This window comes from Vulpes vulpes, chromosome 8 (genome assembly GCF_048418805.1).
Source record: "Vulpes vulpes isolate BD-2025 chromosome 8, VulVul3, whole genome shotgun sequence".
Classification (NCBI taxonomy): Eukaryota; Metazoa; Chordata; class Mammalia; order Carnivora; family Canidae; genus Vulpes; species Vulpes vulpes.
The window spans coordinates 47,598,444-47,622,874 of NC_132787.1; the positions used below are offsets into that span (position 1 = coordinate 47,598,444).

The 24,431-nt window shown below is 36.8% G+C and overlaps 1 protein-coding gene and 1 pseudogene across 1 annotated transcript in view; both read right to left on the reverse strand.

Moving 5' to 3' along the window:
• Positions 1-221: 221 nt before the first annotated feature.
• LOC140593736 (uncharacterized) overlaps positions 222-24,431 on the reverse strand; it is an 89,553-nt gene continuing 65,343 nt past the window's right edge. The window contains exon 6 of the mRNA XM_072718808.1: positions 222-3,274. Coding sequence (XP_072574909.1) covers positions 3,265-3,274 — 10 coding nt within the window. The 3' untranslated portion in view covers positions 222-3,264. The remainder of the gene's footprint in view (positions 3,275-24,431) is intronic.
• On the reverse strand, positions 22,007-24,289 carry LOC112907949 (heat shock cognate 71 kDa protein-like; annotated as a pseudogene).

Here is a 24,431-nt window from a genome sequence, read left to right on the forward strand (position 1 = left end):
AAAAATAAAGACCTTAATAGAAAAAGTCAAAGGGCAATATAAGGCAACTGATAATTTAAGTGACACTATAGATTTAATATATTAACTTGGAAAGACATGTTTCTAGCAGGTTTCTTGGGGTGGGTATATGTGTATGAATATATATGCATTTATAAATATATATGTAAATACATAAGAAATAAGTAGAGCCCATAAAAGTACAGACACATATTCATAGTGGGTATTGCTGGGGAGCAGAAATACATGTACTTTTTATTTTGTTCTTTGTATTAAAGTTTCTTTTTGGTGAGTGGTGAGTGCATGTTACTATAGCAATAAGAAAAAACTCACTTTAAAGAGTTCAACTTACAAAATTAAACTTCAAAGGAAAACATGATGTTCAAAAAGCCCTGCATCCTCTTAGCTGAGGCAGAGACAAAGTAATAATTCTTCTTCTGATAGGAATCTCATTTTCTGAATGTGTGAAAACTGAGACTTGGGAAAAATATTTTATAAATTGTGAATTAATTTCTTCCTCTGTTAACTTTCTGGATTTAATTTGCTGGTATATGGTGAAGTTAAGAACGCTAAACGTCTTAAAATTTCCCAACTTATAGCAAATAATATTAATGGATTAATATTTATATACTGTGTACAATGTATTTACCACTGTGGTAAGTTCCAAGGAAGTAAACAAAAGTATTTTTTATGTGTTAAATATTCAATAATCCAAACTTTCTACCAAGTCAGTCTGGCATGACTCAACAAACAATGATGATTTGGTAACTTCCCAAGTTAAGAATCTCAGCAACACAAACTCATTGTTTCATATTTTCATGTAACATGCCATCTTCAGTAGAGATAATACTATTGGCCCACCATCAACAAAGTGTGCATTTTGCATAATGGTAAAAGATTCATTCTTCACAGAAATTTGAAAACTCTGGTTACAATCAGAACTCACCAACAATGAGCTAACTGAAATCTATATAGGATTAAATCTGTTAATTGTCATTTAGTATTGATGACACTATACAACTAACATTTTTTCAGTGTTTAACACTTTCCAGGTACCAACCTAAGCACTTAATCATTATCACTATTTAACTTCTTAAAAAATTTAGGTTCGGAGATTATGCAACTTGCTCCAGGTCACATAGCTTGTATGGGGATTCCAACTCTGCTGTCTGGCTAGAAAGTGCCACATTGCATCTTCATTAAATATTTTATACATTTAGTTACTAAGCAATAATAGACTAATGAAAAAGAGCTAAGCACTAGTAAAATAGTTTAAAATCATATACTTATAAAAATATGTGAATATTAAAAATCCACACTTGAAAACTATTCAGTGCAAAAATATACAGAAAATAGTCAACACATCAAGCCAAAGCATATGCAGATGGATAGGATGAAACCTAAAGGATCAAACTCATCTTTTTTCTGTTACTAGTTCTTCATATATGGCAAAACAAAAGTTCAACTGTTAGATCTAATAACTGATGAATTGATAAACTTGTTAACTTTGGGGAACAAAAGAAAATAGTTACTTATTCATAGGTACTTTTGTTATGCTTGATCACTTAATCCAAAACTAATCAGCAGTTTCAAGAGATAGGTATTCTTCCATTTAAAAAAAAAAGAAAGAAAGAGAATGGGGTTCAGAAAGTCTGAGCAACTCATATCTAACTGATAAACAACAAAGTTACTTGCTTCTAGGCCCAAATGACCCCAAAGTTGCACTAGGCATAGGCTAATGTCAATGCGCGAAAGCACAATTAGGAAAATAATGAACTGTACTTTAAAATAATGTTTATGTGTGCTAAAAAAGTTTATGTGTGCTGACCACAGATTACTACACTTATCTAAGTTACAGAGGAAACTAGCTTTCTTGTATGAAATGCAAGATTTAGTCATGAAAACATTTGCAAAAGTGTAAAATCATTTGCTTTAAAATTTCTATTTGAAGATTTAAGAAAGAAATAGCTCATTGATCATAATATATGCACTCATTTTTCATAACTAAAAATCTAGTAGTAGAAGATAAATTCTGATTTTTCCAGAATTTTGGACTGAAAACATTTTATAGGTTAAGAGGAAAAACATTATGTTTAAGATAATTATCTCAAAATAGACATTTTAGTTTCTACTTTTTTGCATCGCAACATACAATACTCCAACAAGGCAACACTTCCAGGTTGTTAAAATCTCTTTTAAATGTTTTTTTTTTTTAAAGTAGGAATTTAGAAAAGTATCACAGTGAACTATCATGGAAGATCCATAACAACTAAAACCATTTCATATAAAATCAGAAGCCGAAGCATTTTTAATGTACATTTGTGCTACTTTTACTATACATACTATATTCTCATCATCCTTTAGAGTTCCTACTTCATAGAATCATAGATTTTAAAGCTATTTAAAACCACCTAGTCCAATAGCTTCATTTTTTAAAAGGAGGAAATTGAGATCCAGAGGAATCTGACTGATTTCTCCATGACTGTTTTCTGAATTAGTGCCTGGGTGGCAAATTAACCCCAGATTTTCTGATAAAGAGTTCAAAACTTATTACACTATACCACCATACTGCCTCTATTTCTATTTTGGATAGTCGAGTAGTAACTATAGCATGTTTAAATCCTTGAAGCAACCATTTCAGAAGTCCCTACTCTCCTGTTGAGGAAGTTAGACATATTTTTGGTCTTAACATTTTAGTCTTAATATTTATCCTAAATATATACTGGTCAGAATAAGCAACCTCCTGATAAAAGGTGGCCCCACCTACAATGTAAAGTACCCTTAGGGAGTACTCAAAACAGTAATAACATATTTGGATACTGATTTACAATTTACAATGTCATTTCACTTATTATATTAGCCAAAGACTCTCACCTAAGTTTGTTTTTAAAAATTTGTCTTATTGAAGTATAACTTAAATACCATAAACTAGAGCAAAACTCTTCTAAAATGCATGGTTTGAGGGTTTGTTTGTTTGTTTTTGCTGTGTTTTTTAGCTTAAGACAACAAGGATTTACTAGCAGTTTCTATGAATAGGAATTTGGGAGGGCTTAGTTGGATGCTTCTGGCTCCAACACTCTTGTGAAGTTGCAGTAAGCTGTGAGCTATGGTATAGGGTAACCTGAATGTTTGAGTGGGGCTAGCGGATATGCTTCCAGGGCGGCTCACTCACTCCACTCTTGGAAATAGACCTTAGTTTCTCTAACCCGCAGACCTCTCCACTGGGATGCTTGAATCCTCACAAAATGTCAGGTGGATTCCCAAAGTTCAAGGAGTTCTGAAAAACATAATACATCTGCACAACGTTACACTTACAATCAAGATACAGAACATTTCTTTCATCTAAACGGCTCTCAGGAACTCGCCACCCTTCTGCCCCTAGAAGTGTGTTTGGGTTTGTTTTGCATTACTTCATGAAATCCATTGCAGTCACAGACACAGCTACAAAAATATCCATATACTGGATTACTACATAAACTTATTTCTTGCTGTGCAATTCATATTTTTTTATTTATTTGACAGAAAGAGAGAGAGAGACAAAGAACAAGCTGGGGGAGTGACTGGAGGAGGAGGAGAAGCGGGCTCCCTGGCAGGCTCCATCCTTAGACCCTGGAATCCTGACCTGAGCCGAAGGCAGACACTCAACCAACTGAGCCACCCAGGTGCCCTATGTAGTACATATTTGAATAACTGTACATCCGAGGCAGGAAAGACCTTCCATATGCATGTGAGGAGAGGCTGGATAGAAGGTTAATCTTTCCAACAAACTTGATCTAATGTAACCTGCTTAGAAATGGTATCATTCTCCAGTTTTAAAATTTTTCTTCATCACTTTGTTGACCTGGAGTTCCTGCTCCTGTTCAAGATGCTGCTATGGTTTGGCTTTCTTCTATTGCAAATGCATCAATTTTATGGAAAGCCCACTAGTGAGGAACTCTTCTTCCTTCTTGTGATCTACAACACGGTATCTTTCTCCTTCTGCAAAGGAGAAACTTGGCTTTCTATTACTGTGGATTACTTTGTATTTTCTAGAACTTCATGTAAATGGAATCTCAGAGAATATAACTTTTGTGTAAGGCCTCTTTACTCGACATGTTTTTGAGACTCGGTCCTGTTGTGTGTATTGATAGATCATTCCTTTTTATCGCTGAATAGTGTTTTGTTATATGGAAATACCACAAAAATAACTATTATTATACTCTGAATCTCACCAATAAAACATTTCCATACATTTTTTGTCTTATGTAAACACCTATGTGATATCCTTATTGTACAAAGTCTAAAATATTTGCTATCAAGACCCTTAAAGAAAAAGTTTGCAGACTTCAAACTAGCTGAACCGTTATGAGTTGAAAGCTTGCTAGAAATGCAGAATAACAAACAATACCCTATAACTATTGAATTAGAAATTGGATTTTCCCAAAATCCCTAGATAATTCATATCAAAGCCCGAGAAGCCCTGTTGTTTTCCTTTTCTTACAAAAAAAAAAAAAAAAAAGACATATCCATGTCTTTCAGAAAATTATTACTGGTATCTAAAACTCATAAAAAAACACAATATTGAGATATATGCAGGTTGAGAATTATAAGTCTTATTTTAAAATTCTCTTTTAGATATAAAATGTTCATTATTTTACAATCTTAAGATATAAAATAATTTTTAAAAATTCCTTGTGAAAGCAATTTCCAAAAGAGGAAATGTAGCACAAATAAAAACCGTTCTGTCTTCTGTACAAGGATGTACCAGTGATTAGTAGAGATTAACAGATGATTATCTTCATGCATGTGATCAACAAGACCAAGAGGTCAACGGGGTTTTAGTTTACCATACGCTGCAAAATTCATGCTGCAAACCTACTTGGCATGTGCTTTCATTATACATACTTTCTAATCAACAAATTAGAAGTTAGAGAATAAATCATTCACTTACATTCCTATTAACATTTCTTCAATAAGTGCTAGAATATGAAGATTTTTCTCTTCTTTATGTAAAATAGCATGGTAACGATATTTTCAAAACCAGAGAAAACTAATTTATATGTAATTGTTTTAAATTTGCTATAAGCCTTAACAAATGACATTTTATTACTAAACTCAGATGTTCAGTTTGTAATCATCTCATATAACAAACAGCTGTAACGTTTTGGGTTTCCTAGTCAATGAAACTATATGTAACTACTTTTTCAGCTAAAGAGTTTCATACTTTCACTGATTTAATTCTATCAATTCTAAGTTACTATTTGAGACTCAATAAAATTCTTCAAAATAAAGAAAACTTTAAATTTCTTTATTTCATTAGTGCTAACCAGAAAATAGCAATTTCTCCTTTTCAAACAATCTTTTCTAGAATTTCTTGATTCACTCTGTATCTTTTTGCCCACATGTTAGTTCTAAATATATATCTGAACTCTAAATGACTTCTGTTCATATTAATAGTCCATAACAAGTTATTAGATCTTCCTTACAACAAGTAAAAATATGCCAAAACACTTGTTCTGTATTTTGGTACTTTCACAAAAGAACATATGATTCCCAAAAAAAGTAATTATAAAACCATTCCTTCATTAATATAGTGTTCTCTACTCATATAACAAAATTCAGCAATAGTCAGAAACTGTCAAAAGAATTATTCAAAGTCCAGGAGTTTGGGGGGTTTATTTAATCTCATTTGAAATTGTATGTGTATTATGCTTAAAACAAGATTTTTTGGTACCTTTAAGTCCTTCAGTTCTTTACTTAAATTAGTTCCACTTTGGAAAGTAAAAGTCCTTTCCATATTATTATTAAAATATTATCAGAAAACAAGTAAACATGAGAGTACATCTTTTTGTTTCTGTTTGGCATTCTACTCATATTTATTTCTCATTCTTCAGATAAAGTTGAATTTGTGAAAAAACATAAAATAGATAAATTATATACTATAATATCTAATTTAGAAATAAGAACTTATCATTGATAAGAAAAATATAATAAAAAGGATTACATTTAAAACTGTGTGCTCCTCTGAGAAATAAAAAAATGAGAAAGATTATGAAAAGAGAAATATAAGCAAAAATATATAAAAGGGTAGCTAAGTTGAAATTCTAGGTTTAAATATAGGTATTTGGAGAATACATATGTTATAATGTAATAAGCCCTGATTTTTAACAATCAAGTTTTTCATTCTGAAAGATACGCTTTCATATTTGTAAGGTAATATATGGAGAAAAATAGAAATCATTAATGATGCATGAGTCAGAACATTAGAGTAAACGCCAATTACAATTATGTAATCTGCATCTGTTCATTATAACTTTGTCAGTTTTCCAGAATATGAGGCTAGGCAGTTTTTATAAATGACGTAAATGGAAATGTGTTTAGAAACGGCTAAAGAATTCGTGCAACATGCAAAAAATGTGATGTTACAGCTAAAAAAGAATTCACTCTTCTTCACATTACTATTTATATAGATGCCTCTTGGTTCTATATCTATGGACTTTTTTCTTACTCTGTACAATTTTACCATTAAGAGACTGACTCAACATTCCATGAATGTTTAAAATTCTGACTACTTTTTCTATTAAAACATAAAACATCCTCACCGAGGTGTATAGAATGGTTTACGAAGAATCTAAATGACTTTAAAATTAAGCATTAAATTGTCTGATGAAAGTGTGACAAATGTTCAGATGAATAATCTACCTAAAGTCATCTGTAATACATGGGCTCAGCTTTTTGGAAAATCAGTGGACTTTGTAAGACATGTCATTTAGCTGAAAAGAGGCTGTCTGGATTAATAAGAAAGAAGTCACCTGGGGTATATCAAGTAGACCAAAAATGACAATATGAAACAAACAAACAAAGGAATTAGCCCAAAGCAAGTTAAGCAGAATTTTAGAGATCAGATAAACGTTTCCTGAAGTGTGTTCTATGACACTATGGTCTCTAACAAACTGAGAAAATGGGTTTTATCATTAAATAAGCTTCAAAGATACTGAATATTCTCCTTCCTCTAAGAAATTCACAGTGTACAATAATAGTATATAAAAGTCTCTGTGAGCAAAGTGCTGGAAAAAATATCAACCTGACTTTTGTGCATGAAATTACCATCCCTTTTTGAAAATTGCAACACACATATTTTTCCACAGAAGACAATTTGAGAATGTTTTAATAGATAATTATAGATGTGTAGGCAGAAAATGTTAAAAGTAAAAGTGGCCCACATATGAAAAATTATTAAGTTACATCATGATCTGAAGGAATTTAAGATAAAAAGACAAACAGTAGAGAGCTAAGTCCTTCTTTCAGTCACTATTCATTCATTCAACAAATATTTATTGATCACTAACTTAAATGCCAAACATAATGCTTGGTACTGGGTATAGTATTGGTTTTCTAAGAAATTGGTCTGACATCACCTTCATATGTCCCCCAAAACACTAAGTATCTTTTTGAGAGATACCTGAATAAACTGCCAATTTCAACTCTAAAGTAATGATAACCCTGTTTTACAAGGACTTATATTAGTAAGGTAATAACCAAATCCTAGGAACAAATGCAAAAGTAAACAAGTGGGACTACTACAGACTAAAAAAGCTTCTGCACAGCAAAAGAAACCATCAAAACAATGGGGGATAATATTTTCAAATCATATATCTGATAAAAGGTTAATATCCAAAATAAAGAACTTACATAACTCAGTGGCAAGAAACAATCCAATTAAAAAATGGACAGAGCATATGAATAGATATTTTTTCAAAGAAGACATGCAGATGCTCACATATACATGGAAAGATACTCAACATCATTAATCATCAGAGAAATGCAAATCAAAACTACAATGGGATATCACCTCACACCTGTTAGGACGGCTATTACCAAAAAGACAAGAAATAACAAGTATTGGAGACGATGTGGAAAAAAGTGAATTTTTGTGCACTGTTGATGGAAATGTAAATTGGTACAACCACTATGGAAAACAGTATGGAAACTCCTCAAAAAATTAAAATATAACTACCATGTGATCCAACAATTCTACTTCTAGGTATTTATCAAAGAAAATGAAAACACTAACTGGAAAAGATATGTTTACTACAGCATTATTTATAATAGCCAAGGTATGGAAGCAACCTAAGTATCTACTGATGGATGAATGGGTAAGGAAATCATCGTATGTATGTATGCGTGTACGTGTGTTTAGGTGTGTTTAGGTGTATGTGTACACACACACCAGAATATTATTCAGCCATGAAAGAGAATGAAATCTTGCCATTGGTGACAATATGGATGGACCTCAAGGGCATTATGCTAAGTGAAATAAGCCCAACAAAGACAAATACTATATGACCTCTCCTATATATGGCGTCCAATATACACAGAGAACAGATCGGTGGTGGTGGAGTCTGGGGGAGGGGTGGTGGGAGGAATGGGTGAATTGCCTTTTTTGCTTGAGTTTAAACAAATTGAATAATAATAATAATAATAAAGTCCCAGGGCCAGGGCATTTCTTTTAAGCAAAAGAATCTAAAGTTATATGACTTCTGCTCACATTCCATTGGTGAAATCTTTGTGTCGCAGAACTATGACTTTGCTGCAAGGGAGCCATATCTCAGCTGCGGTTTTACTGTTATGGAAGAAGGGAGAATAAAATTTAGTGACTGTGCCTCCTCCAGGTCTATATATACCTACAGACAGACAAATTATCTGTTTCCTCCCTACTCAATATCCAATGGTGACGTGCGAATAGGATAACTATAACTAAACTCCTATGAGGAAAAAAGAATTAGAAAACTAACAGTCACCAATCCATATTAGTTGTTAAGCCCACTTAGCAGGTAATCCCAAGCCTCCTACCTCTGACAGTAGGTTAAATTCCTTGAGTAGACTGACTGCCCAAATCTTGCCGATGAGGAGAATTCCCAAAACCACTATGCTCCAGCGGCCTGTCTTTGCTCTCTGGGAGTTTCTTCTATTATTCCCCATGATCACAGATAAAGAGAAGTCAGGGAAATACTCTTCTTGGGAGCTATCCCATTTTCATAGTCTGGTTCTTGCTGCAGCAGGTTTTTCCAAACATTATCCTTTGTGTCACCTAGATGGTTTCTCATGCTGCTTTGGTTAATGCTCAACTATTGTTTCTGGGATTTCCCCAACCACTGACACCCACTATGCGAGTTCTGATGCTGGCACTTCTTAATCCTACCAGAACTTAAACAAAACCTTCACTAATATGAGATTTATGTCTTGCTGCCCTGGGCTTTTTGCAGATAATGTTGTGTATAACACAATACTATCCAGTCATAAAAAAGGGAAATCCTGCCATTTTTGAGAACATGAGTGGAATTTGAGGGCATTATTTAAGTGAAATAAGTCAGAGAAAGACTAACACTGCATGATTTCACTTATGTAGAATCTAAACAAATAAAAGCCCCTCAAAACCCAAACTCAGGAGTTCAGATTTCTGGTTAGAAGGGTATGGAAGTAGGGGAATTAGATGCAGGTGGAGGTTAAAAGGTACAAACTTCCACTTATAAGATAAGTAAGTACTGGGGATGTACAACTTTAATATAGTTACCACTGCTGCATGGCATATTTGAAAGGTGCTGAGAGTAGATTCCAAGAGTTCTCATTACAAGGAAATTTTTTTCTTTTCCTTTTTTTTTGTATCTATATGAGATGATAGATGTTAACTAAACTTCTTGTGGTAATAATTTCACAATATGTAGAAGTCGTTATCCTGCACACCTTAAACAGTGCTGTATGTCAGTTCTATCTTAATAAAACTGAAAGAAAAAAAGAACTGTTAAAAAAGGAAATAACTTAATTATATGAAAACTCTTCTCAAAACTGAAGAGTGAATAAATCAGTGAATATTTGCCCAAGTTAAACAGTAACAAAGGATCCTAGTGAAAACACCTTGCTCTCAATAATTAGTGTGAGATATAGGATAATCTAGATACGAGATACAGGCAATTATATGATGAATAATATTTGACTTTTAATAGTTTAATAAGTCAGATATTTTAAATAGGTTAAAGATATTCAGCAGATAAAGAATACCATAATCCATATGACTTTTATCAATGCTGCAAAACAATCCCCTTTTTATTAGGTGACATATTCAGTATAAATATAAACCAGCCTGAAGGGCTCTCTCTCACTTTTCAAACCCAGGATTATTTGAGCTTCAAATAACTAATGATGGCAATGGATTTTAACCACAGAATGAAAGAATCTATGAGCCCCTACCAGTAGAAATAAATAAGAAGAGAAATTTCCTTCTTAAAATTGAATTCCAATTAATAAATGTGGTAGATATGTGTGCCGCTTGGGGGCTCAGTCTGTTAAGTGTCTACCTTCAGCTTGGGTCATGACCCCGGGATCCTAGGATTCAGCCCTGCATTGGGCTCCCTGCTCAGCAGGGAGCCTGCTTCTCCCTCTCCCTGCTTGTGCTCTATCACTCTCTCCAATAATTAAATAAAATATTTCTAAAAATATGGTAATTTTGTAGAATTAGAAAAAAAACACAACTTGTCATGAAATAAAGAGAAAGACTGAGGAATTACTTCAGAGTGGAGGAGACTAACAGAGACATAATAACTAAATGCAATAAGGAAGGGATCCTGGACTAAATTAAGAACAATAGGATATTTAGCAAAATTTGGAAAAATTCCTTTTCTTTTGCTATAAAAGGCATCAGTGGAACAAGTGGCACGATTTGGATCTCTAGACCATTAACTGTATAATAGAACTTTATGCAATGAAGAAAATGATCCATAGCTATGCTTTCCAATATGGCAGCCACTAAACTGCTAATTGATTGAAATGTTAAGTAGTGTGACCAAAGAAACAAATTTCTAATTAATTTAAGTAGCCACGTGTAGCTAGTGGTTATCGTATTGAACAGCAAAGCTATATAGATTAGATAAGGATACCATATCAATGTTAATTTACCGAATTTGATAATTGTATTGAGTTCACCAGGCTGTCCTTGGCTTTAGGAAATATAGAGAGAAATTTTTAGAGGTTAAGGGGCATTATGTGTGCAGCTTAAGTACTTCAAAAACTCTCAGAGAAAGGTGAGAGGAACCTAAATCAAATGTGGTAAAATGTTAATATTTGGAGTATTTGGGTAAAGGGCATAGCATTCATTGTACAATTTTGTAACTTTCTTGTAAGTCTAACATTACTTCAAAAGTTAAAAAAAGAGAAAAGAATAAATAGCTGCATAAAACCAATGTTATTCTAATCAGAACTTATTTGTAAATATAAAATTATTAAGATCCCATTTATCTCTGTATTTACTTAGTTTCACTTGGTTTTCTACTTAGTTTTTAAAGTTTAAGTATTCAGTTAATTTGATTTTCATAAAAAACTACTCTACCAACTCTCTAAAACAAAATATTCACTCTTGATCGAAAGAGTGTGTATTTAGTTATTTCAAACTTTTGTAGTTAGCAGAGAAGGAAAGAAGATAAAGCTCATATTTTGGCCTGAGTACTGAATGTTAAAAGCAGCAAAGATATTTAAAAGTTGATGTCACTCAGGAGAGCACAAATAACATTTTGAGCATCTTTCTGAGGATGTGGGATATATATAGTCCATCCCTACTGAGTGAAATGAAGAGGCCTGCGAAGTAAGATTTAGTGAGTTCATCCTTGAGAAGATAATCAAGAAAAAATATCTCTATGTTTCACCTGTATGTGATCAATTATATGTCAAGGACCAATAATGCAAAAGTTGCTGGATACAAAATCTGGAAAATAAGGAAGAAAAGGTGTGTCTACTTTAAATCAGATTTCTTCTTTAAGAATATGCAAATCCAGTATAATCAAGTCTTCATTATTTCTCTAAAACTATTCTCAGCAAGATCATTTATGTACTTTTCACTAAATCCAATGAATAATTCTTGGTTCTTAATATTTGGATAAGTTTTGATAATACAGACTGCATCTAATGAAAGGATCATATGGTTCTTGGTTTTTCTCTTGCTGATATGATGAATCACATTGATGGTTTTACGAGTGTTGAACCAGCCTTGTGTCCCGGGGATAAATCCTACTTGGTCATGGTGAATAATTTTCTTAATGTACTGTTGGAGCCTATTGGCTAGTATCTTGTTGAGAATTTTTGCATCCGTGTTCATCAGGGATATTGGTCTGTAATTCTCCTTTTTGGTGGGGTCTTTGTCTGGTTTCGGAATTAAGGTGATGCTGGCCTCATAGAACGAATTTGGAAGTACTCCATCTCTTTCTATCTTTCCAAATAGCTTTAGTAGAATAGGTATGATTTCTGCTTTAAACGTTTGATAAAATTCCCCTGGGAAGCCATCTGGCCCTGGACTCTTGTGTCTTGGGAGGTTTTTGATGACTGCTTCAATTTCCTCCCTGGTTATTGGCCTGTTCAAGTTTTCTATTTCTTCCTGTTCCAGTTTTGGTAGTTTGTGGCTTTCCAGAGATGCGTCCATTTCTTCTAGATTGCCTAATTTATTGGCGTATAGCTGTTTATAATATGTTTTTAAAATCGTTTGTATTTCCTTGGTGTTGGTAGTGATCTCTCCTTTCTCATTCATGATTTTATTAATTTGAGTCTTCTCTCTCTTCTTTTTAATAAGGTTGGATAATGGTTTATCTATCTTATTAATTCTTTCAAAGAATAATATAGACTGTTTTTTTTCTTGAAACATTTTCTCCTGATTTTAATGATGTATATTTTCCTGATGTTCTTATCTCTCTACATCCTGCTTCCAATATCCTTTGCTCATTTCTTAACTATTGACATATCTCCAGATTCTGCTCTAGACCATCATCTCTTCTCATTTATAAACACTGTTCCTGAGTAATTTCATTCTATATTTCTGGCTTAGAAAACCATATACTGCACATATGGGAATGAATCCAAAGAGTGTACCATCCTATGTCATTCCAGAGGTTCATGACCACAAATGGACTCATGAACATATCTAGTTTAATTTTTTTAAAAGTCACATACAACACTTATAAAAGTATCTTGACCCCTAAAGAAAATATTGGGCTCCCAAAAGGGCAACAGCAGAAAGTGGCTCTAAGTGGTTGCACATCCCACAAGAGAGCATATTCTTTAATGTACGCTTTAAATGTGGCTACAAACAAGAATCTTCTAATAGAAAAGCCTAGGATCACAAAAGACAATGGATAAAAAGGTTCCTCCTAACAAACAGAACTGGGGAGAGAGAAGGAGCTAGGTGATGTTATATATATGTGGGAAGTGGTTATGGCTATCTGGATTGTCTTTTAATTATCTTTTGTGGTGTAATAATCACCACAGATTTAGCAGCTCAAAACATTGCACATTTATTATCTCATAGTTTCTGAGGACAAAGAGTCCAAACATTGCTTAGGTGTGTCCCCTACAAGGCTACAATCAACATATTGTTGGGTAGGGCTGGATTCTCATCTGAACACAGTATTTGATTCCTTAAGATTACAAGCCTGAGCTTTATATACCTGCCCTACTCCAGTCTAACATCACAGGAAAGCTGTGGCTATACCCTCACCCTAAAGCCTGACAGATTTCTACTCTGACATGTGTTTTTTTAAAGATTTTATTTATTATTGAGAGACATAGAGACACAGAGAGAGGCAGAGACATAGGCAGAGGGAGAAACAGGCTCCATGCAGGGACCCTGATGCAGAACTCGATCCAGGACCCCAGGACCATGCCCTGAGCCAAAGGCAGGCGCTAACCACTGAGCAACCCAGGGATCCCTCTACTATGACATTTTATAACAAGGCAACTCTCAACTCTGCAGACCTTGAGTCAAAGAAGACCAATAGGGAGCCAGGACGTTCATTCCCGCTGGCTGATAAAAGGCCCTACTCCTGGGACGTCAGTGGAGGACTTGTGTGGAGATGAAAATTGTATACCTACCCAGTTGTCATGGGAAGCTTCTTCCCACAATTGCCCTTGGGAATCAACAGAGGACAATTGGGAAACCTAACACTTCTAGCCCCACATGGCAGTAATGAGGCTCCTTCTCCTGCTGGAGAGGTGTTCGAGAAAACCAAATGAAGTAATAGGTTAAATACTATTTGGAGTCTCATACTCTAATTCTGGACAAAAAAAAAAGTTTTGACAGAAAGTTGCTCATCATATGAAGAACCAGGAAGATTTTAAACCAAATGAAAAAGACATTCAACAGATACCAAAGCCTAGATAATAGAGATGTTAGAATTCTCTGACGAAGATTTTAAAGTGGCCATCTATGCTTCAGGGAGCAAGTAAGAATACACCTTAAACAATAAAAATTAGAAAATTCAGCAAAGAAATAAGAGATACAAAGAAAAACAAAAAACCTAATACTCATGTCGTCAGAGTCCCCAAAGAAGAGGAGAAAGGGGCTAAAAAAGTACTCAAATGAATAAAGGCAAAAAACTTTCCAATTTTGGAAAAACCTATACTTACAGATTCAAGAAGGTGAATAAGCCCCCAAAACATAAACCCAAATAAATTTGTACCAATACATATTTTAGTCAAACTTCTGAAACTAACGTCAAAGAAAAAATCTTGAAAGCAGCAAGAAACAATCTAGATGACAGTAGATTTTTCATCAGAAACCATGAAAGCTGGGCAGCCCCGGTGGCGCAGCGGTTTAGCGCCGCCTGCAGCCTGGGGTGTGATCCTGGAGACTCGGGATCGAGTCCCACATCGGGCTCCCTGCATGGAGCCTGCTTCTCCCTCTGCCTGTGTCTCTGCCTCTCTCTTCACTCTCTCTGAATGAATGAATAAATAAATCTTAAAAAAAAGAAACCATGAAAGCTAGAAGTGGGATAATACTTTTCAAGACCTAAAAGAAAAGAGCTGTTAACCCAGAATCCTATATCCCTTAAAATTCCATCAGAAATGACAGATTAATCAAGACATTCTTAGATGAATAAAAACGAACAGAATTTGTCTCCAGCAGATCTAGTGTATAAAAAATCTATAGGAGGGGATCCCTGGGTGGCTCAGCGGTTTAGTGCCTGCCTTTGGCCCAGGGCATGATCCTGGAGTCCTGGGATCAAGTCCCATATCGGGCTCCCTGCATGGAGCCTGCTTCTCTCTTTGCCTCTCTCTCTCTCTCTGTGTCTTTCATGAATACATAAATAAAATCTTAAAAAAACAAACAAACAAAAAACAAACAGATACATTTTGTCTTCAAGCCACATCTACTGCAACTGGCTCTCTAAAGGAGTGGGGTCAAACATTTCAACATGGGTGATATTACACCCAAGGGGGCAAAATCTGGTTCTTGGGAAGGGATAGAAGCCTTATTCTCATGAGAAAACACAATTGTATGCATAGGACTGAAATAGAGATATCCAGTATACCTGTGCTTTTAAAACTTCAAGGAGGGAGGCACTTAGGAAAAAAGTGTCTTAAAAGGCATGTTCTGGGCACAATCATGATTTAAAAAAGAAGTTGGGAACACCGAGCAAGGGGAGGAGGCCTGAGAAGCATAGGTGACTGTGGAATCCACCATTTTTGCCCTTGGTGATCTGGGGCCATCCTCCGGGAATAATGATCTAGAGCCCTGGCTCCTCCTGCTTTTCCCACCCTTTTTCCCACCCTTTCTCAACACGAAGTCCAGAGAAGGCACAGGCCACAGCCAGTAACAAGAGGCAGTGGCTAGATCCCCACCCCGACCTTTCCCTCTTCAACTCCTTCTTGGGAAATCCGCTGGGGGATTTATCTCCCGAGCAGCGGGAGCAGAGGGCTACAAGGGGCTTAACGATCATACCTCTTTCCCTTGAGCTGTGTGGGGCCACCTGAATTGGGAACACTCCCCAAGGCAAAGATTCCAGCCCTCACATGGTTCAATTCACGGAGCCTCCAGGTGGGAGTCTTGTGTAGAGCCCTCTGACTGCTCTGGGGGGACTGGCGCCAAGGGTTGGGTAGGTGGATGGGTTCTTACAAGATGCAGCTAATCTTCAGGTCTACCTTTACACCACCCCCTGGGGGCTCAGGGCCCACCCTCTCACTCCTCCAGGAGACCTTGGAAGTGGTTTTAATGACTGAATTCTCCTGTGTCACTTCCTTGGCCACAGAACTTAAGGCAGGCTTGCTCTGGATTGGGGTCCTACTCAGCTGGCATTCAAGAAATTACATCAGCCATCGTCCTAGGAACAATTAAAAAAAAGAGGCAAGAAAATGATATCTAAAGATCAGCCTCCAACGTCTCCATCTTCTCTGTCTCGTGACAGGGCATCATTGTCTTCTACTAACTTTTTTCTTTATCTTGAAGAAGGCAAAGGACTATTTAAGATTTTTCAATGCGAGATAAAGGAAGAGCTCTGCTAATGGTGGGAGGAAAACTATACATTTAGGTCACTCACTAACACGCTTAACAGAAAATGTCTCCAGTGACCATAAATAATTGGATTTCTTAGAGGGGGCACACAATGCTTCAGACAACTTCTTTCCCTTTTATCTGGGTTTTTGATACCTGGTAGGAGGGAGTGGGGGAGAGACACTTCACAGTGGATGGAGGTAGATAAAAGGGAAAGATCTGGCCGTTGCTTTTATGACCGAGCTGTATCATTTACCTCAGCCAGGAGTCACTGACATGCCAGGTCACCCTCGAGGTCGAGGGCAAGATGAGAAGTTTACACAACCACGCGGGGAGTTTGCTGGCTGGAGGGACACATCAAAGTGTGACAACAAACATGAGATTTGTTTAGGTACAGAGATCAAGCTAACAGTGCTTTCCTCGCAATATCCCACCACTTTGGTGGAAGGGATGTCTCACGTTTCAACATCAATTCTTTCCGAGCTTTTAAGCAGGAGCAAACATAATAAGCTCGCTAAACATAAGGGGTTAGCGAAATATCCGGTTTCTTTAGAAGTGAGCTCTTCCTCATAATTTATTGTTTCACTAATGTCTTCCTCTGTGCTAACCTCACATTCGAAACAAATCTCCCCCCTTTCCGACTGTGATAAAATATTGCATAACACAAAGTTGGCCGGTTGAAGTGTTCTTAAATGTACAGTGAGGTTATGTCCCGTGCTTGTGCAGCCATCACCATCATCCGTCTCCAGAATTTTCTCATCTTCCTTAACTGGAACCCATACCCATGAAACAGAACATACCCTTCCTTTCATAATCCTATAACCCCCCAGCACCTGATAACCACTGTCCTACTTTCTTATCTCTGTCAATGTGACGAATCTAGGTGCCACCCAGGACCTCTGGGTTCATTTCTTGATGGGTTCCTTTGTTCAAAATGATAGACACAGATGCTTGTGTTTTGCTTCTGATGTTGCTTCACTTTCTATGATGAGTAGTAGGACTTCAAGCAGTCTCAAATTTCTGCAACAATGAAGAAAACTAGCACTTTTAATGTGTCGCAGCATTAGGGAGGGAATGGTATGATAAAGAATAAAACTCTTGCATGACTGCTGCTAAGGGGGCATTATATCATGTTACACTAAAATGTAAAATACAAAAAAATAAAAATAAAATAAAATGTAAAATACAGCAAAGCATATAAGACACGTATGTGTGATTTAAGGACTAATGTTCCAAGGAATCCATCACCCATATGAAAACGTGGAACATTTCTAGTACCTTGGAAGCCCCGTGTGCCCTTCCTCCAGCCCATGCTACTCTATACTAGAATAATGGTTTGTAACTCGGGCTACATACACAGTGGAATCACCTGATGTTGTTACAAATTACATGTTAGAATGGGGAGATATAATATAATATAATATAATATAATATAATATAATATAAATATAATATCAAGTTAGATTCTAATATATATATATAGCAGGCATCTGAGTGTAAAACCCATTGTACTATAGACTTCTTAAAGTTTAATTTTTAACCTAAATATCTTTTAAAATTTAGTCTCTGGGGAGGGGGAAGGGGGGATGGGGGGACTGGGTGACAGGCCCTGAGGGGTCACTTGATGGGATGAGCACTGGGTGTTATACTATATGTTGGCAAATCGAACTCCAATAAAAAATATACAAAAAAATGTAGTCTCTAGAGGCCTTGCATATCTTTTGTTAGATTTCTCCCTAGGTATTTATACTTTTGTTATTATTGTGAAAGGTATCTTAACTGATTGTCATCAGTGTATATTGGATTTTGTGGATCAATATTATCCAGCAAGCATGCTATATATTCTTGTTAATTTTTTTAAAGTATTTGATTTTATTTATTATTTTTTAAAGATTTTTATTTATTTATTCATAAGAGACACAGACAGAGAGAGGCACAGACACAGGCAGAGGGAGAAGCAGGCTCCACGCGGGGAGCCCGATATGGGACTTGATCCTGGGTCTCCAGGATCACACCCTGGGCTGAAGGCATCGCTAACCGCTGAGCCACCCGGGCTGCCCTATATTCTCGTTAATTATGATGATTTACCTTCAGATCTCTTTATGTTTTCTATGTAGATAGTTATATCACCTCGCAAATAATGACAATTCTATTTATTTATTTTTCTATAAATTTATTTTTTATTGGCGTTCAATTTGCCAACATATAGAATAACACCCAGTGCTCATCCCGTCAAGCGCCCACCTCAGTGCCCATCACCCAGTCACCCCCACCTCCTCTTCAACCATCCCTAGCACTGTTGGTGGGAATGTGAACTGGTACAGCCACTCTGGAAAACTGTGTGGAGGTTCCTCAAAGAGTTAAAAATAGATCTTCCCTGCGACCCAGCAATTGCACTGCTGGGGATTTACCTCAAAGATACAGATGCAGTGAAACACCGGGACACCTGCACCCCGATGTTTCTAGCAGCAATGTCCACGGTAGCCAAACTGTGGAAGGAGCCTTGGTGTCCATCGAAAGATGAATGGATAAAGAAGATGTGGTCTATGTATACAATGGAATATTCCTCAGCCATTAGAAATGACAAATACCCACCATTTGCTTCGACGTGGATGGAACTGGAGGGTATTATGCTGAGTGAAATAAGTCAATTGGAGAAGGACAATTTTATTTCCTTCTGACTAGTTCTTCTATATTTTCCTCTTGTTAGCTTTTCTTACTGCTTGGCTAGGCCTTTGAAATAATCATAAGTAGGAAGAATGATGTTTCTGATCTTATATTTTCAGCATTTCATGATTACGTATGATGTTTTCTGAGGATTTTTTGGGGGGGATGTCCTTTATAGAGATTAAGAATGTTGTTCTTCATTTTCAGCTTCTGGAATTTTTATTATGAATAGACGCTGACTGTCATCATATGATTTTTCTGGATTACCTTAATTTTCTCTGATGATTTGTTATTGTGGATGGATTAAATTAATTGGCCTTGAATTCTTAAAACTCAGCCCAATGAGGGTTTATTACATGGCTGCATTTTGCTTGCTTATATTTTGTTCAAAACTTTTACTTCCCTGCAGGCTAGACTCATAATCTCTTTTTCCATTCTCTGGAAGAAATGGAAATTATCTATTCCTTGACTCTTTGGTAGAACTGGAACTAGTTAGTCATTTGAGCCTGCTCTTTATTTGTGAGGAGACTTATAAATTACAGATGTATTAATGGGTAAGAATTTTTTAAGGGATATTTATTAGTTTGCTAGAACTGCCATAGCAAAGTACTATAGACTGAGTGGTTTAAATAACAGAAATGTATGTTCTCCACGTTCTGGAGGCCTGAAGGCTAAGGCCCAGGTGTCAGCTGGGTTGGTTCTGTCCAAGGCTTCTCTCCTTGGCTTGTAGACTGCAATCTCTTCCCTGCATACTCATACCATCTGTCCTGTGTGTCTGTATTCTGATCTCTTCTTTCTTTAGAATTACAGGTTTTTTCAAGTTCCTGTTTGAATATTTATTTATTTATTTATTTATTTATTTATTTATCAGATTGTAAAGTGTATTTTCCACAATCCCATACTAAAGGAAATTTAGGCAGTTTCTAATTTTTATATAATACATTTCATAGTAATTAACATATTTGGGGACAGACGTGTGGAGTTTTTTTTAATTTTTTACTATTAAAGTATAGTTGACTAAGCCCCTTTTCTTATAAAAACACCAGTCATGTGGCAGCTGGGGGTCTCAGTTGGTTAAGTGTCTGACGCTTGGCTTTTGGCTCAGGTTATGATCTCCTGGATTGTGGGATGGAGCCCCGGGTCAGGCTCTGTGCTGAGTGAGGAGTCTGCTTGAGAATTCTCTCCCACTGTCCCCCTGCCCCCAACGAGTGCATGTGTACATGCTCTTAAATAAATAAATAAATAAATAAATAAATAAATAAATAAATCTTTTTAAAAATCTCACTAGATATATTGAAATATGACTATTCCTAATGATATTTCACTTATACTTCATAATCTCTTTAAAGATCCTATCTCTGAATACATTTGAAAGTATTGAGGGTTAAGACTTTAGCACATGAATTTGGTGGTGGTAAGGGACAGGGAGTACAATTCAGCCCACAAGAGGAATTTTTATGTGTGGTATGAGGTAAAGGTTGGGTTTGTTTTGTTTTCCATATAGATAATTAGTTGTCCCAACCTCATTTGTTGAAAGATAATCCTTTCCATCATTGAATTACCTTGGCACCTTTGTCAAAAAACTTGTTGATCATAAATACATGTGGCTCTAATTTTTAACTGTCTGTAACATTGATCTAAGTGTCTGTCTTTGTATTAAAACTACATTGCTTAATAACATCAGCTCTGCAGGAAACCTTGAGAGCAGGTAGGTAAGTCTTCCAAATTTGTTCTTTTTCAAAATAGTTTTGGCTCTTCTAGGTCTCTTCATTTCCATATACATTTGAGAATCAATTTTCAGTTTGTACAAAAGAAGATTCTGAACTAGAGATCACTTTGGGGGGAATTAACACTGTAACAGTATCCAATTCAGGAGCAAGTTTATCTCTCTATTTATTAAGATCTCTAATTTTTATCAGTAGTGTTTTATAGATTTTTAATATGTATAAAGTATGTCTTGGATATATCTTATTAAATTTATCCCTAAGTCTTTTGTGTCTTTATTGTATTATCTTAAAATTTCATTTCCAGTTGTTTATTGTGATATAGAGATATAATTGCTTTTGATGTATGGATATGTATTGTGGCCCTGATACATTAACCAGTTAGGTTGCAGTAACCTTTTTGTAAATTTCTTAGTACGCGCTTATATTACCTGCAAATAAAGACGGTTCTACTTTCGTCTTTCGATCTATGGGTTTCTTTTTTAAATTCTTGCCTTATTGCACTGGTTAGGACATCCAGAAGAATGTTGAATAGAAATGGTGAGAAACGAGATCCGAGTAAGGACATCTTTACGTGGTTCCTGATCAGAGGAAAAGACTTCAGCCTTTCACCGTTCAGTATATTGGTGGAAATGCTTTTGTAGATACTGGGACAAATACATAGAAAACTTATTCTACCATTTTCAGCGTGGAGGAATTTACTGAGCCTTCTTTTTTAAAATATTTTATTTATTTATTCATGAGGGACACACAGAGAGTGGCAGAGACATCAGCAGAGGGATAAGCAGGCTCCCTGTGAGGAGCCCGATGTGGGACTTGATTCCAGGACCCCCCCATCATGGCCTGAGCCAAAGGCAGACGTTCAACCACTGAGCCACCCAGGTTTCCCTTTATTGAGCTTTCTTCATGGTTGTACATAATGATGCTCAAATTAAAAGGAAGTGTACAAAATTCTCACTCAGAGTGAAGTCATGACAGTATTTTTTGGTTTTGATATCTTATTTTATTTTTTAAAGTAAGTTCTACACCCAACATGGGGCTCAAAATCATAACCCTGAGTTAAGAGTTGCATCCTCCACTGACTAAGCCAGCCAGATACTTCAAGACTATGACATTCTTATAAAATATCTTCATAAACATCATTGAGTCTTATGTTATAGAAGTACACCAATATCCTATTATATAAAGACTTCTGGGCTGAGAGGATCCTGGCTGAGCATCATGAGAAAACTATGCTCAGAGTGAGCAAAGCTGTGAATAGCACCAGTACAAAGTTATTCAGCTCCAGTCTGTCATACTTTGGTCTATATATTTACTTAATTCTATTTTTCTCCTCTCAGGGTTAATATTTTTTTTATGGTGCCAATTTTAAATACAGTTTTATTTAAGACATTGCATTTTCCACTTAACAATACAGTGCTTATAAAGTGCAATGTTTATTTCCTTTCCCTGTGCACATATTCCATATTCAAGTATCAAGGATGCCCAGTATATTTACTATAGCAGCTTGACTTTAAAACTGCCATGGAATTTGCTACAAATTTGGGTCCTTCAAATGTGTGGAACAATGCTAGACCTGTCATCAGGTTGGCTTAATCAACCTCTTCAATGGTAGGCCCAGAGGAGGCACCACCAGAGGGAGGAGCTCCACCAACAAGAAAGCCTCCAGGCATTCCTCCTGGCATGCCTCCTGCACTCTGGTATAGCTTCATAATGATGGGATTGCAGACTTTCTCCAGCTCTTTCTGCTGATGTTCAAATTCTTCCTTCTCTGCAGTCTGGTTCTTATCGAGCCAGTTGATGATTTCATTGCACTTGTCAAGAATCTTCTGTTTGTCTTCATCATTGATTTTGCCCTGAAGTTTTTCATCTTCAACAGTTGCTTTCATGTTGAAAGCGTACGACTCAAGTGAATTCTTGGAAGACACCTTGTCTCTCTGCTTCTCATCTTCAGCTTTGTACTTCTCAGCTTCCTGGACCATGCGCTCAATGTCCTCCTTGTTCAAGTGGCCCTTGTCGTTAGTGATGGTAATCTTGTTCTCTTTTCCTGTGCTCTTATCCACAGCAGACACGTTGAGGATACCATTAGCATCAATATCAAAAGTGACTTCAATCTGAGGAACACCACGAGGAGCAGGAGGTATGCCTGTGAGTTCAAACTTGCCAAGTAGGTTGTTATCCTTGGTCATAGCATGCTCACCTTCATAGACCTGAATAAGCACACCAGGCTGGTTGTCAGAGTAGGTAGTAAAGGTTTGTGTCTGTTTGGTAGGAATGGTAGTATTGCGCTTAATGAGCACAGTCATGACTCCTCCAGCAGTTTCAATGCCAAGAGAAAGCGGGGTAACATCCAATAGCAGCAAATCTTGAACATTTTCAGATTTGTCACTGGAAAGAATGGCTGCCTGGACAGCTGCACCATAAGCGACGGCCTCATCAGGGTTGATGCTCTTATTCAGTTCCTTTCCATTGAAGAAATCTTGCAGAAGTTTCTGAATCTTGGGGATACGGGTAGAACCACCCACCAGGACAATGTCATGGATCTGAGACTTGTCCAGCTTGGCATCTCAAAGAGCTTTCTCTACAGGGTCCAGGGTGCCACGGAACAGGTCAGCATTTAATTCTTCAAACCGGGCACGAGTAATAGAGGTATAGAAGTCGATTCCTTCATACAGAGAATCAATCTCGATACTGGCCTGGGTGCTGGAAGAAAGTGTACGCTTAGCCCGTTCACATGCAGTACGGAGACGGCGGACGGCCCTCTTGTTTTCGCTGATGTCCTTCTTGTGTTTGCGCTTGAATTCTGCAATAAAATGGTTGACCATTCGGTTGTCAAAGTCTTCTCCACCTAAGTGGGTGTCTCCAGCTGTGGACTTGACCTCAAAGATCCCATCTTCAATAGTCAGGATTGACACATCAAAAGTGCCACCTCCTAAATCAAAGATCAACACGTTCCTTTCAGCTCCAACCTTCTTGTCTAAGCCATAAGCAATAGCAGCAGCAGTTGGCTCATTGATAATTCGAAGTACATTAAGACCGGCAATAGTTCCAGCATCTTTGGTAGCCTGACGCTGAGAGTCATTGAAGTATGCAGGTACCCTGACAACTGCATTAGTAACAGTCTTCCCAAGGTAGGCCTCTGCAATTTCCTTCATCTTCGTCAGGACCATAGAGGACACCTCCTCTGGATAGAAACTTTTGGTCTCCCCCTTGTATTCTACTTGGACTTTAGGCCTGCCAGCATCATTCACCACCATGAAGGGCCAATGCTTCATATCAGATTGGACGACAGCATCATCAAATCTACGTCCAATCAGCCGCTTGGCATCGAAAACCGTGTTGGTGGGGTTCATTGCAACTTGATTCTTCGCAGCATCACCGATCAATCGTTCGGTGTCCGTGAAGGCGACATAACTTGGGGTGGTTCGGTTTCCCTGATCATTGGCAATTATTTCCACTTTCCCGTGCTGGAAGACACCCACGCAGGAGTAGGTGGTGCCAAGATCGATCCCGACTGCAGGTCCCTTAGACATAGTTGCTTCTGTGTGGGCCGGGCTCGGCTCGCGGAGACAACAGCCGTCTGCAGATCTGGCGCCGCGTTCAATGAGACCTCTCAGGGTTAATATTAATTTAATAATGGGTTTCCGGGGTGACTACCAGATAAAGAGAACTTTCATTGCAGTTCATGAATTTTCATTGGCCTGCCTTTCACACTATTACATTTCATACCAGATCCAAGTTTTAAAAGGCAGGAGGAG